We start from the raw sequence: 15,424 nt of genomic DNA, 5'->3' as shown, positions 1-15,424 counted from the left end.
GCCCAGCCCGGCCCCGGGACCGCCGCTGCCCACGGGCGGGGCGCCCGGGCGGCCGGGACGATGCGCGGTCCCTGGCCCCAGGAGGCGGCCGCCCTGGGGTGAGTGTTGGGGAGTACGGCCTTCCGTGGGGGTGCATGGGGACACGGGCAGGGGGCTTGCCTGCCGCAGCTCGGCCTGTTGGTCTGCTCCGGCTCCGTAGCTCCAGGCTGGAGGGGAGCGGGGTGGGAGGCAGGCAAGGGCTGGGGCCTGGGGGGCGCGCGATCCCTTTTCTGGGGCTAAGGCGTGAGCCCTACATGCAGGGGGTGCTCACGGAAACCCCCCGAAATCACCAGTGCGCGGTAGGAGGATGGCACGTTTTGAAAAGGCCAGAAAATTTAGCTCATTTCCCCGCCTCCCACCTCCCCCACCCCTTCCCTTCCAAACCCGGGGAAAGGCGCAGAACCCGGAGTTATAAAAAGCCATCGCAGGAGAGGAACAAGGAGGAGGAGGAGGAGAAGGCGGAGGAGGAGGAGGAGGAGGAGGAGGAAGAGGAGGAAGAGGAGGAGGAGGAGGAGGAGAAGGGGGCGGGGAAGGAGCGAGGGGCGGACGGAGCAGGCGGATCCCGAGGACTCTGCCCGCCCCTCCTGCGGTAGGGTTGGGGGCGCAGAGGGAGAGGCGAGAGCGGGCTTTTCCTCCTCGCGGCTCACCTCGTCGCTGGAGCGACCTCAGGAGATGCTCTGATGTTTGGGAAGAGGGGTCGCTCCAGGACAGAGGGGCTGTTGTGCACACTCCGTCTGTTGTGACCTCGGACAGGTGGGCACCTGGAACCCCCGGAATTCCCCCAAATCTTTTAAGATTTAGAAAAAAGCCCGCTGCCATTCCCCACCCCCCAAAATCTTGATTATCTCGAGCAGGGGAAGGAAAAGAAGAGAACTCGTTAAAAAAAAAAAAAAGAAAGAAAGAAAGAAAAGAAAAAGAAAAAAAGAAAGAAGAAGAAGAAAGAAAGAAAGAAAGTTTTCATGCAGCTCCCCCTCTCTCCCCATGGTGGGGCCAGGTTCGGGACTCGATCGGGAGACCCATAAAGAAGCGAGTTTCAGCACCCTAAGGGGCGGACAGCGCCCCGGGCGGCTGGGTCGCGCCTGGGCCGCAGAAGCCGGGGGTGGGGCCTCCCGGGCTCCAGGGGCATCTCTTGGGGCCCTCTCCCCGCCCCGAGGGGCAGCCCCTCCCTCCGTCCATGGGGTGGGGCAGACTTCAGCACCGGCTGGAGGGACAGCGCCCATCCGTCCTACCCCACTGAGCTGCTTAAGCGCGGAGAAGGTCAAGGCCGGCTGGTAGCCTGGTGGAGAGGTGGGGGGCGGTGGGACAGCATGCCTAGCTCCCCGTTTGCTGACCCGCGTCTGCTTTCACTTTCTGCCTCGCAGCCGTCGGGATGGAGGTGAGAAGACGGCCGTGACGCGCGCCCGCGCGGCCCCTGCACCCCAGCAGCCCACAGCGCTCCCTGCCCCCCTCCCCCGCAGCAGCGGGCCTTGCCGTCGACTGACAGCGGCCTGGGGGGGCAGGGGGGGCGGGGGCGGCCGGATCAGCGATGCCGGCGGGCATGACGAAGCATGGCTCCCGCTCCACCAGCTCGCTGCCGCCCGAGCCCATGGAGATCGTGCGCAGCAAGGCGTGCTCTCGGCGGGTCCGCCTCAACGTCGGGGGGCTGGCGCACGAGGTGCTCTGGCGTACCCTGGACCGCCTGCCCCGCACGCGGCTGGGCAAGCTCCGCGACTGCAACACGCACGACTCGCTGCTCGAGGTGTGCGACGACTACAGCCTCGACGACAACGAGTACTTCTTTGACCGCCACCCGGGCGCCTTCACCTCCATCCTCAACTTCTACCGCACTGGGCGACTGCACATGATGGAGGAGATGTGCGCGCTCAGCTTCAGCCAAGAGCTCGACTACTGGGGCATCGACGAGATCTACCTGGAGTCCTGCTGCCAGGCCCGCTACCACCAGAAGAAAGAGCAGATGAACGAGGAGCTCAAGCGTGAGGCCGAGACTCTGCGGGAGCGGGAAGGCGAGGAGTTCGATAACACGTGCTGTGCAGAGAAGAGGAAAAAACTCTGGGATCTACTGGAGAAGCCCAATTCCTCGGTGGCTGCCAAGGTGAGTCAGGGATCTGGGGGCTGCTGGGCTCGGGGGGGATCTGCCTGCATCCCCATATTGAGGACCACTGCTGGAGGACTCTGGCTTAGTTCCCAAAGATGAAGATTAGTGATGGGGAGGGGCTAGGACTGAGTCCCCAGAGGTGAGGACCAACCCCCTCAGACTTTTCCCATGTGGCACTGGTCACTCCATCTTTTTATTATCCAAGACATTGTACCCCTACTTTGTTGGAGAGAAGGTTTTACAGGGACCCATAAAAAGCCACAGCAAGAAGATGGACACTAACGAATAAGAGAGAGAGCACAGAGAGACAACAGAGGCTTGTTGGGGTGGAGTAGGGTTTGGTTCCCTGTGAAGTCCCAGACCTAGGCTGGATTGAGTCACCCTGTGATTTTAATATCTCCACATTTATAACCTCACTCTGCCCCAGGAAGGGAATAAAAGCAGCTTACAGACATGCTTACAGGACATTGAGATACTGTCAGGTAGTTTAAACATAAGTAAGAAGGGACCCAGAGGGGTGGGTGTGAACCCACATGAGACATGCAGTTGGTTGTGGATGCTTGTGGGTGAGGGGTCACCCCCTGGTTATTTATTTGGTGAGTTTATTTCAAGAATGGTTGGTGCAGCTTGTAAAGATGCTTCGGCTCTTGGAACAAGATGTAAATTTCAAAATAGGAGAGAAAAATGAGGCAATGTGAAAAATAAAGGAGGAGGAGGAGGAGGCAGGAATGAGTTTGAACACAAAGAGTGGGCCAGAGAGTCTTTGGTGCTGCTGGGTAATGGCAGGGGCTGTAGGGGACTGAGGAAGGCTTGGGGTGGGAGCCAAGGCAGGGCTGGAGGGCATTGGTTGATTAGCAACTTCTCCATGTCAGGCTGGGATTCCAGGTTGCCTGGGAGAGATGGGGCCTGTCTTCATGTGCCTGAAGTGCTGGGTGCTGGGAACAAATGACCAAACAGTGTGTCCAAGCCTGTAAAAGAGGTTGTGTGAGGTTCATGGAGAACCCAGAAAAGATAGATGATGTTGAAATCCAGCAAGGCCAAGTTGGGAAACATGGAGAGAATGTAACTGAGTGTGGGGCCTAAAAAAAGGACTCAGGTATATAGATTTGTGGCAAAAGAAAGAGGAGAGGAGGAAACCTAAACATCCAGCCATATCTTACTAGCTAGGGCTGGCTCCTGTCCAGCCCAGCCTTTCATTGTGGGGTCTCTGGCTCAGTTCTCACTGAAGGCCCACCTGCAGGTCCCAGTCTGAAGGGAGACTCCGTGGGGTCCTTCCTCCAGATCTGGCCACCCAAGGAGAGGCCCCTGAAAGTGGATGGAGAAGGGGTTGCTGGTAAGAGGGTGGAGGGAGCCCCCACATGTTTTTTTCATTTCCCTGTTGGCCCTAACAAGGATGTAGAGGTTCCTGGGCCTGGCTTCCTCCTCTGAGGCTGTGGCCTGTCTCTCTTCATAATCCACCCCCGATTTTGTGTCCAAAATGCCTCCTCCTAAGACAGAGTCACTCACCCTTAATCAGCTTAGGATCAACAGACTTATTTTGCTATTTCCAGGCATGACACAGGTTCTCCCACTCCACATCCCATTTAGGCCCAAACATGACTCTCCCTCCCTGTCCTGTCCCTAAGACATGAGAACAAGGTACAGGGAACTGGATGATTTGCCCTCCCAGAGAAGAAGCAGTCACAGGGCCATGTTTTGGTCTGGCAGCAAGACCTGAGCGCTGAGGCTTGCAAGAGGTGCTGTTTGGGAATAAAGAACCTCTCCTCTCCCTTGGGTTAATCCGCTAGCAGGGACAGCCTCGTGACCTCTCCATGATCCCAGTCTGGGGCTGCCGGCTCACATTCCTGGCAGATGGACCATCTAGGATTTTCTGCAGCCAGAGCTGAAATCGGGAGGCAGGCAGGCTCACTGGCCCTCAGAATAGAAATCCTGGCTGCCAATGATCAAACACCTACTGTGTATGGAGTGTAACAACACAGCTCTGTTATTATCCCACCTTTCACAAACAGTGAGGCTGAAAGAGGTTAAGTAACTTGCCACAGGCAGACAGGAGTAGCCAGAAATCCAAACCGAGTGTTCTTTCCATAATGATCAAGTGCCGCAGCCTCCTCCCCAGTCTCCCGGCTTCCACTTTTGCCCCTGCAATCCATTCCCCACATAGCAGCCAAAGTGAGCTTTTCAAAATGTAAATTGGATCACATTATTCATCTGCTTAAAATCCTCCAGAAGTTTCCCATCACACTCAAAATAAAATCCAGACTTCTCATCCTGGCATATAAGGCCTGGGCAGAATCTGCCCCCCACGACCTCTCTAAGCTCATCTCTTTTGATCTCCTCTGGTTCACTCGGCTCCAGCCCCACTGGCCTTACTGTTCCATAAACAGTCCAGGGTTTATCTGACCTCAGGACCATTGCACTTGCTGTTTCGGCTGCCTGGAATGCTCTTCCCCAGATTCCCCCTCGGCCAGCCCCTTCTCCCCCTTCCTCATTTGAACAGGTCTCTGCTCATATTTCCCCTCCTTAGATAGACCTTCCTTGATCGCTGTTATAAACAGTTTCCCTCCCCTCACTCTCTGTTGCATCATGCAACGTCTTTCCTGCAGAGGCCTTAAACGCCATCTGAAATTATATTTGCTTCTTTGTGTTTCTCTGTTTCACACCCACAAGAATGGGAGTACCATGAATTGATTCACTGCTTGATTCCCAGCACCCATGATGGTGCCTGGCACTGAGAAGCATGTGGAATGAATGAATGAATGAATGAATGAATGAATGAATGAATGAAGCAAGCAGTCAGTCACTGTGTCTCGGGGTTTGGGAACCTGTCACCCCTTCTCACTGCCCACCTGCAACCCAGGTCCCTGTACCTCTGGCCTCCTTTCAGTCATCTGCACCTTGCCCACCCATCCCCACCCATCCCCCCAGCTTGGATGCCTTGCTTGTCAAAACAAGCAAAGCCTGTGGAAATTTCTTAGAACTCACAGAGTGACAGGACCAAATGGAGGATCATTTCTAGGTGATTTTAAGATACAAAAGTGTCCGTATCTCATATGCTGAAGAGCAAGGATGTATCTGGTTCTGTGCCGCTCCCCACTTCCATAGTTTTTAGCTTTAGGTAATTTCTCCAACTTTCCAAGTCCCAACCTTCCACCTATAAAATGGAGATAAAAGGCTTACCTTACAGGGTCTTCATTAAATCACATTTGTCAAAATTTTGCTCAGAGCCTAGCACATAGTAGGTGGGGATTGTTGTTATAAATGATAAGGAAAAGAGTCTTTTTTCTAGGGCTGGGTGGGCTGAGTTGCTGCAAACCCTTTCCTTCTGATAGCAGCAGTGCCAGGGAGACTGAGCTGACGCTGTTAATAATTGATGGGATGTTCTGGCAACTCGGAGACAAACCAAAGCACAGGCCCTAGGCTTTGCCATCATGGGAGTGAAAATCAAAACCCATTAGGCAAAAGGCAGTGTGATTGATTCTTGTTTAGAAGATGGAGTCAGCACCATTGGTGTGACAGGGTTGCGGTGCTGGGGCTACCACGGGGCTTTGGCTTTCTCAGAAAACTTGACAGGCTTTTCTCAGCAAGAGAGACAGAGAACTGATTTGCCAGCCCAGGCATGTCTGTGATCCCTGGGATAGTCTCAGTGTTAAAACCCTGAGATAACTTCCTAATTTCCAGAGTAGCTGATGTTTGTTGTGCCCAGCACTGATTAGTGGTGCTTTATATCTGCTATCTCATTGAAATTCCTCCAACAATACAACCAGTAGTATGCCAGTTAGGGATGCTTTGGGCTGCAAGTAGCAGAATAGAAAACTCTAAGCAGCTTCAATAAGGAGGAAGATGTATCATTGAATACAATATGAAGTTCCAAGGCATTTGGTTTTAGGTTGAGTAAATGGCTCAATGATGCCACCAGCATTCTAGATTCTTTTCATCTCTCTGCTCCTCTGCTCCCCAGCCCCTTCAAGTGGCTTGGTCCTCATGTTTGATGCTTCATATCACAAGATGGCGGCCCAGTTCCAACCCTCAGACATAGATTCAGTGATGTTTAACCCATGAAGACAGACATTTTCTCCTATGCTCCACTTTCTTTCTTTCTTTTTTTTTTTGAAATGGAGTCTTGCTCTGTCACCCAGGCTGGAGTGCAGTGGCATGATCGCGGCTCACTGCAACCTCCGCCTCCTGGGTTCAAGCAATTCATCTGCCTCAGCCTCCTGCCAAGTAACTGGGATTACAGGCATGTACCACCATGCCCAGCTAATTTTTCGATTTTTAGTAGAGACAGAGTTTCACCATGTTGGCCAGGCTGGTCTCAAATGTCTGACCTCAGGTGATCTGCCCGCCTTGGCCTCCCATAGAGCTGGGATTACAGGTGTCAGCCACAGCGCCTGGCCCACTTTCTTTTTTTTTTCTGAGAGGAAACCCTTTCCCAGGAGCACCCTAGCAGACTTCTTCCCGTTGGCCAGAACAGGTCACATGCTCATGCTCTAGCTATGGGGGGACCTGAGAAAGCAAGTGTCTGGCATTTTCAGATGAGAGAGGGAATGGATTTGATGAGTGGTATGAAGACTTTTACAGGAGAGGAAATGGAGGCTCTGAGAGGTGAAGTTACTTGCCTGAGCCCACACAGCTACGTTCTCAGTGAATATTTGTCAAAGGAATGAAAATGGTAGAGCCAAGGTTTGAACCCAAGTTCGTCTGGTTCCCAAGCCTGTGTTTCTAAATCCTGGACCTTGGGTGGATCATTTTAGCTCTCTGAGGTTCAGTGAATTCATCTGCCCAATGGTGATAATAGTCATAGCTCCCTTTCAGGGCTCTTTTGATGATTCAATGAGATTTTAGATGTGAATGTAATTTGTAAATGGAAAGTACTTTATAAGCGTGAAGTATTGTATTCAAAAGTGGGAGTGGCCTTTATTTATTTATTTTTAATTTTTAAACTTTTTTCAGAGACAGGCTCTCACTCTGTCACCCAGGCTGGAGTGCAGTGGTGCAGTCAGAGCTCACTGTAACCTCAAACTCCTGGGCTCAAGTGATCCTCCTGCCTCAGCCTCCTGAGTAGCTGGGACTACAGGTGCACACCATCACTCCTGGCTATATTAAAAATTTTTTTTTTGTGGAGACAGGGTTTTGCTACATTGCCCTGGCTGGTCTCAAACTCCTGGGCTCAAGCAATCCTCCCATCTAAGCCTCCCAAAGCACTGGGATTAAAGGTGAGAGCTATCATGCCCAGCTTAGAGTGGCCTTTATTTAGGAACAGTGGTCAATATTTTTCCCATCACAGACTTGATTAAGAATCAGCTCTGAAGTCCAATAGATAAGGTTGATTTCTTGTCTCCTTTGCTTACCATGAATATGACCTTAGGCAAGCCCCTTTCCTGCTCTGAGTGTCATTTTCCTTATCTAGGAAATGAGAATTGTAACAGAGGCAACCACGAAGGGCTGTTAGGAGATGCCCCTAATGCAAAGAGCCCAGCCCAGCGCCCAACTCATGGGAAGCATTCAGTAAGTGGCAGCAACAATGATTAGTGTTATCATGGAATTCCTCTGCTCCAGCTACATGTCTCTAGTGTAATGAGGTTCCAGCTTCCTTGACTGAGCCACAAGGATCTGTGTATTATCATCAAAAGCAATGCGGGAACCAACTCAGAATCCATGGGGCCCCTTCAGTGTGATGAGTCATCGGCTTAGGCTCCTGCTGGCCCCAGCTTGGTCAACCCAGATGCCTGTTTTTATCCTGGCAGATAATATGCCAGCAATTCTGAATTCTGATTGTGGGATTGTGGCTTTGAATCCAAGCCCAGCCTTGTCCTAGCTGTGGACTTTGGCCAATTTGCTTCACCTCTCATCGCTTCCATTTCCTAATCTGTAAGTGAGGGTGATAATAAAACCTACTCCACAGGGTTGCCTGAAGGATGAAGGATGATAGTGCGTGATTAGTGTTGAAGCTGTGCCTGAGAAATCCCACATCCCCACAGGATAAAGAAACCCAGAGACCCAGGATGCTCCAGTGACCTGCTGAGGATCACACAGCCCATCATAGCCTTTCAAAGCCCCTGAGAGACCAGCTGCTAAGAAATGATCCTGGTCAAACATCCTGGAGTAACAGAAAGATCCCTGAGCCTCAGTGGGTACTGGTGGCGGGGCCAGAAAGGCCTGGGCATGGCCCCTGATCTTTCACCGACTTGCTGTGTGAATGTGAAATGCTAGGAAGAAAAAGGGCTGGTCAGATGAGCAGGTTGGCCAAAGCTTAACTAACTGCAAGAGAAGAAGCATGCATTAGGCACCAACTCCACACCCAGCACTTTGTGTACTTCCCTTACTTGATAACATCATCAGGGTGGGAAGCGCTTGACCTTAGCGCTGGATTGCCCCAGTTCAGAGTTTGGCTCCTCTACTCACTAACCATGTGATTTGGGGTCAACCATTGCAGCCCTCTGTGCCCTGGTTTCTTCAGCCAACAGCAGTTTTGGGGCAATCACTGTGCCTGCCTCATTGGATTGAGTTACATGTGTTAATGTATGCAAAGCACTTAGACTAGGGCCTGGTATGTGGAAAGCCCTCAATAACTGTTGGGATTTTTTTTTTTTTTAACTGTCCTCTCATGTAATCCTCCTGACAATTCTGCAAGATGAATAAGCTCCTTTTCAAAAAATTGCTCTTATAAAATGATACCTGCTCATTGTAAAGTTAGAGGCTTTCTCTGGCCACTGGAGTCCAGTAAAGGCAGGGCACTAACACCCCAGCAGGAACTAGTGGGATACTCACCTGCTGGCTGATGGGGAAGGTGTGTATGTGCTTCTCCCCTGGCTGGGGGTGTAACTCAGAGGTGTGTGTTCTACACCGGTCCCCAGAGCAGCTCCAGTTGCTCACAGCAATTACTTGCTTGATAACAGACCCTGTTTGACCTCTTTCCTGTCCCTGTCTCAGGTTCCCTCTCCCCTTCCAGAGTTTTCTGGGATCACTTATCACATAAGCCACTTGTATTCAGAATCTTGTCTTAGGATCTGGTTCTGTGGAAACCAACCAAAGCTCTGTGGGACACATTATTTATTCAGAATGACCTGGTGCTGTATTATAGACAACCCCCCCTCCGATAGAGACAACCTCTTTTGGGGGTTGTCGTAAAAGAAGAAATTCAAGGTCTGGCAGAGCACAGTCAGCCTCATCTCCGTCACCTAGATAAAATGAAAACCACAGCGGTAGCAGCAACAGCTAACACTGAGTGCTTACAATGTGCGTCCCTGGCACAGTGCAAAGGGCATTAAATGCCCCATCACATCTGATTTTCACAGCCCCCCCGTAAGGGAGGGATAGCTATCCTCATCTTACAGCCGTGGAAACTGAGGCTCAGAGAGGGGAAGTATCTGGCCCACGGTCACACAGTGAATGGAAGGCTGGGACAGATCCCACCCAGGACTCTCTGACTCCCCAGCCCACGACTTTGATCTCTGTGTTGTATGACTGACCTTCAGAAAGTGAGAAGCAAGATCCCAGCGTTCCCTTCTCACGCTGGGGCAGTGCTGAGGGGTGAGAGATTTGTCCAGAATTGCCCTATGACTTGAGGGTGTTCCTAGCTCTGGATCTAGGATGACTTTACCCCCAAAGGCTCCTGGATGGAACTATGGGAAGCATAGATTTAGCATTAAGCATTATTTTAATAGATAAACTAAATGCATAAGGTCCTACCTTCTCCCAGAGGTGAAATTATCTTGATTTTGGTGTCTCCTGCAGGAGTGAGCATGACTAGCTGGGGCCAGAGATGGGAGGAATCTCTCAGCCCCCGTATTGGGAGTGGGCGGGGTAGCAGCTAGAATTCTTATGTTAATATCCAGGGTGCCAATGCTCCTTAAATGTTTTCTCTGATGACATAAATAACAAATAAGACATAATGTTGCCATGTGAGACACACTTCTGTGGACCCGGGTACAGGCCTCTGTTCAAATTCCACCTCCTCTGCTACCTGGCTGTATGAGCCCCCAAAGCCCCCTCTCTGATACTGGGAGGTGGGGATAATACCTGGGGCACACCTCACAGAGTAGCGCTTCTCCATGCTGGCTGCACATGAGGATCACCTGGGCTTTGCAAAATACTCATGCCTAGGCCCCACAATTGAAACTCACCCCCAAATGGTTTCTTTTTAGTTCTGTTAAAATACATGTAATATGAAATTTGCCATCTTAACCATTTTTAAATGTATAGTTCAGAAAATATATTCACATTGTTGTCCGAACAATCTCCAGAACTTTTTCATTTTGCAAAACTGAAACTCTGTGCCCATTAAATGCTGTCTCTTGGGCCCACCTCCTAGGCCCTGGCAACCCCCCTTCTACTTTCTGTCCCTTTGAACTCAACTGTTCTAGGTGCCTCATATGAGTGGAATCATACAGTATTTGTCCTTTTGTGACGGGCTTATTTCACTTATCATAATGTCATCCAGCTTCATCCATGTTGTAATTTGTCAGAATTTCCTTCCTTTTAAAGACTGAATAATTTTCCATTTATGTATAGACTAGATATTGTTTCTCCATTCATCCATCGACAGACACGTGGTTGCTTCAACCTCTTGGTTATTGTGAATAACGCTGCTATTCACATGGGGTACAGGTATCTCTTAGAGTTCATGCTTTCAATTCTTCTCGGTATGGATAAGCAGCGACCGACTAGAATTTTTAAAAATTCTTTTGGGTATATACCCAGAAGTGAAATTGCTGAATCATATAATAATTCTATTTTGAAGTTTTTGAAGAACTGCTGCACTGTTTTTCATAGTGGCTGTACCATTTTACATTCCCACCAATGGTGTACAAGAGTTCCAATTTCTTCCTATCCGTATTAGTCCATTTTGCATTGCTATAGAGAAAAACCTGAAGCTGGGTAATTTATAAAGAAGAGAGTTTTATTTTGTCTCACAGTTCTGCAGACTGTACCAGAAGCATAGTGCTGGCATCTGCTTCTGATAGGGCCTCAAGAAGCTTACAGTCGTGCAGAAGGCAAATGGGGAGCCCGCGTGTCACACGAAGAGAGAGGGAGCAAGAGAGAAGCCAGGCCTTTTTAAACAAGCGGATCTCACATGAACTCATTACCGCAGGGAGGGCATTAAGCCATCTGTGAGGGATCCGCCCCCATGACCAAAAGGCCTCCCACTAGGCAGGCCCTTCTTCCAACATTGGGGATCACATTTCAACATGAGATTTGGAGGGGACAAATAGCCAGTATATCAACATCCTTGTCAATGCTTGCTATTTATTTACTTTTTTTTTTAGTAGCTATCCAAATGGGCATGAGGTGGTATCTCATTGCAGTCTTGGTTTGCATTTCCCTGATGATTAGTGATACTGAGCATCTTTTCATGTATTTTTCGGCCATTTGTATACACTAACACCCCCTTATCAGGATGCCTAAACCTCAGATAGTACCGAACCCTATATATTCTCTGTTTTTTCCTACACATACATACCTATGGTAAAGTTTAGTTTATAAATTAGGCACGGTAAGAGATCAACAAGAAAAACTAATAATAAAATAGAAAAATTACAACAAAATACTATAATAAAAGTTATGTGAAAGTGGTCTCTCTTTCTCAAAATATCTTATTGTATGTAATATTTTTGGACCACAGCTGACTGCAGGTAACTGAAACCTTGGAAAGTGATATTGCTGATAAGGGGGGATTGCTATATTTTCTTTGGAGAAATGTCTACTCAAGTACTTTGCCTCTTTTAAAATTGAGATTTTTGTTGTTGTTATTGAGTTGTAAGGATTCTTTGTATATTCTGGATATTAATCCTTAAAAAGATATACGATTTGCATATATTTTCTCCCACTCCATAGGTTGTCTTTGCACCCTATTGATTGTGTGCTTCAATACACAGACGTTTTTTGTTTTGTTGAAGACCGAGTTGTCTGTTTTTCTTTCGTTGCCTGTGTTTTGGTATTATATTCAAGGAATCCTTGGCAATAGGGGGAAATCATAAAGCTTTTCCCCTAAGTTTTTCTGAGAGTTTGATAGTTGCAGGTCTTACTTTTAGGTCTTTGCATGTGATGTGTAAGATAAGGAACCAATTTCATTCAATTGCCTGGGGTATCCCCAACTTCCCCACACCGTTTGTTGCCCTGGGTGATTCTGCACACAGCCAGGAACCCCAGCCACAAAAGACAACATGGGATGGCGGGGATCAGAGGTGCTAAGCTGTGGAGCACCACGTGCAGTGCTGGGAACAGAGGGAGTCGCCATCTGGGGCAGCTGCTGTTATCATTGTTGCCGGAATAAGGGGCAATCTCTGACACACCCAGCATGGCTCATCCCTTCCTCTTCCACTCAGGACAGCTTGGCAGAATGCAAGTGAGAGAGTGAGATCCAAGTGTGAGTGACATGTGTCCAGGTCGTGGCCACTTCTTGCCACCCCACTGCTGCCTTCCTGATCCTATCCTCTCCCTCCTGGACCATTGCAGGAGCCTCCAGTCCCATCTGCTGCCTCCAGCCTCCCATCCCCAGTCTCGTTTCCATACACAGCAATGTACGCCCCTGCTCAAAACCCTTCTATGGCTCCTGCCTCACTCAGAGAAAAAGCCCAACTCCTCAGTCCCACTTACAAGGCCCATGATCTGGCATCTTTCCCCTTTTCCCAGCACCCTTACAGCCTCCTTCCCTACCACTCTCCCTCTCCATCACTCCGTTGCACACAAAGTGGCCTCCTTGCTGTTCTAGGCACCCTCCCACCTCAGGGCCTTTGCACTTACTGTCCATCCCTTCTGCCTGGTACGGTCTTCCTGCCGATGCCACAAGACTCACCCCTCACATGTTCAAGTCTCAGCTCAAATGTCATCTCAGCAAGGCCATCCTTGACCACCACATATAAAATAGCACTGTTCATTCCCCATGGCTGCTTTATTTGTCTCAACCTGACATGTAATTACCTAATTACATGATTCCTTTCTCTCTTTCCCACTTTGATGTAAGCTTCAAAGGGCAGGGATTTTGTGTGCTTTGTCCACTGTTGTGTCTTCAGTGCCTGCCATAGAGCAGGCATGAAATACATGCGTTGAATAAATGAATGAATGATGTTATCCCAGAGATAACTGAAAATAATAATTGATGAAAAAGGAATTTGTTTACAAACTTTGGGACTTTCACTCTTATTACTAACACATTGCTAGAAGTCTGACTCTCAGCTGCTTCTGCCAGGCTCTGGATGAAGAATGTGTCTGGTTTTTCAACCACAGCCCAGTTTCTCAACCTCAATGTCTCATCCCCTTTGGGGATGGAGAATTCTTTGCTGTGGGGCTGTCCTGTGCATTGGAGGATGTTTAGCAGTGGAGAATGGGCATTAGAGAAAGAAGGGATGAGCCGCTGCCAGGAGGATATTGCATTATTCCAGGCAAGAGAAGAAAGATGACAGCCCAGAACAGGGTGGTGGCAGGGAAGTTCGGTGGAAAGTGGCTGGACTCTGGATATAAGGTGTGGAGACAGCTCCTGGGAAGCCACAACGCCCCTGCATCCACCAGTGGTCACAGACCCTCAGGCTGTGCAATAGGTCTTAAGCCCTAGCCTTTTTTTTTAGCTGTGAGTCCTTGGGTCACGTGGCTATTTCCTCATCTGTAAAATGGACCTAATCACAGCATGTACCTCATAAGGAGATTGTAAGGATTCGATAATTATGGCAAATAACAATAACAGATACATAATGCCCAACAGGTCAATAACAAGCTTTTATTATCATGACTGGTTGTGTATATTCATTCAGTGGAATTTATTGAGCACCTACTATGTGCCAAGCACTGTGCTGGGTGCTGGGAAACATAGTAGAGATCAAAACAAAGATCCCAGCTCTCGTGACACTGATATTCCAGTAGGAGAAGGAGCAAGACCATTAAAAAATAAACATAGATACTCATTGGACCAAAACAACCATGAAAAAGAAATCATGAGACTGTAAGACCATCAGGGAAAGAAAGATGAACGCTAACTGAATATTTGATGTTACTGAGGAATGAATGCTCTGTTTTGAGATGTGATAAAGCTATTACGACTATGTTTTAAAATCTTTATCTTTTAGATACACATACTGAAGTGTTTATGGATGAAATGACAAGATCAGATAATTATGTAATTTTTTTTTTTTTCTTTTTGAGACAGAGCCTTGCTCTGTCACCCAGGCTGGAGTGCAGTGGCTCAATCTCGGCTCACTGCAACCTCTGCCTCCCAGGTTCAAGCAATTCCCCTGCACCAGCCTCCCAGGTAGCTGGGATTACAGGCACCTGCCACCACGCCCAGCTAATTTTTTGTATTTTTAATAGAGATGGGGTTTCACCATGTTGGCCAGGCTGGTCTCAAACTCCTGACCTCAAGTGATCCACCCACCTCGGCCTCCCAAAATGCTGGGATTACAGGCGTGAGCCACCGTGCCTGGCCTGATATAATATTTTGGATGGCACTGTGGAGAAAGTTCTGCAGGGAAGAAGGGGAGTGCTGGGGCTTAACCAGGCTGGTCAGGAAAGGAGAAGGTGCCAGGTAAGCAAAGACCTGCAGAAACGGAGGGAGACAGGCATGTGGGCATGTGGGGGAAGAGTGCTCTCGGTGGAGAGAAAAGCAGTGCTAAGGCCCTGGGACAGGAACATGCCTGGGGCACTCAGGGAACATTCAGGTGTCAATGTGGTTGGAGCAGTGTGCCGCACGCAGAGGAGTAGAAGGAGGTGAGATCAGAGGTGCGACCTTGTGGGTCACTGCTGAACTCTGACCCTTCCTGGGAGCCTCTAAGCCCCGAAATAGGCTCCATGCTTCCAGCCTTTCCCATCCAGTTCAACCTCTGCAGAGCAGCCAGAGCCATCTTTCTCAAATGCAGTCTGCTCAACTTCATCATCCCCTTCCCAAAACTTCCATAGTTCCCACTGCCCCAGGATAGTCCACGCTTCTTAGCCTTGCTTTCAGCATCCCAGCCCAACTCTCCACCTTCATCTCCTCTCCGTCCCTTCTTCAGACACCTTCTGTGATCACCACACTAACCTTTCTGCATTCCCCAAATACTCCAGTCTTCCTCAGCGCTGGTCACCCTCTTGCCCAAGCTGTTCCTCTGCCTTGCACCCATTTCTTCCTCTTCTCTGCCTGCAGCCTCTTTCTTTCCACCTTCAAGGCCCAGCTTCCCCACCACCTCCTCTGTGAAGCCTTCTTTAACCATCCCCCGCCCCCCTACCACCACCTACACTTCCCTTCAGGCAGCACTGACTGCTCCCTCCTCTGTGCACCGGAAACCTGACGTTCATACCTTCCTCGCACAAAACATTGTGAAG

At 49.4% G+C, this 15,424-nt stretch overlaps 1 protein-coding gene across 1 annotated transcript in view; it reads left to right on the top strand.

Annotated features, from left to right (window-relative positions):
- Window positions 1–1,399: 1,399 nt before the first annotated feature.
- KCNB1 (potassium voltage-gated channel subfamily B member 1) overlaps window positions 1,400–15,424 on the top strand; it is a 118,340-nt gene continuing 104,315 nt past the window's right edge. Inside the window, exon 1 of the mRNA XM_017888133.1 lies at window positions 1,400–2,131. Coding sequence (XP_017743622.1) covers window positions 1,565–2,131 — 567 coding nt within the window. The 5' untranslated portion in view covers window positions 1,400–1,564. The remainder of the gene's footprint in view (window positions 2,132–15,424) is intronic.

The sequence above is a fragment of the Rhinopithecus bieti genome, unplaced genomic scaffold, assembly GCF_001698545.2.
Source record: "Rhinopithecus bieti isolate Rb0 unplaced genomic scaffold, ASM169854v2 scaffold_15834, whole genome shotgun sequence".
In the NCBI taxonomy this organism is placed as follows: domain Eukaryota; kingdom Metazoa; phylum Chordata; class Mammalia; order Primates; family Cercopithecidae; genus Rhinopithecus; species Rhinopithecus bieti.
This window is presented reverse-complemented; position numbering and strand designations above follow the sequence as displayed.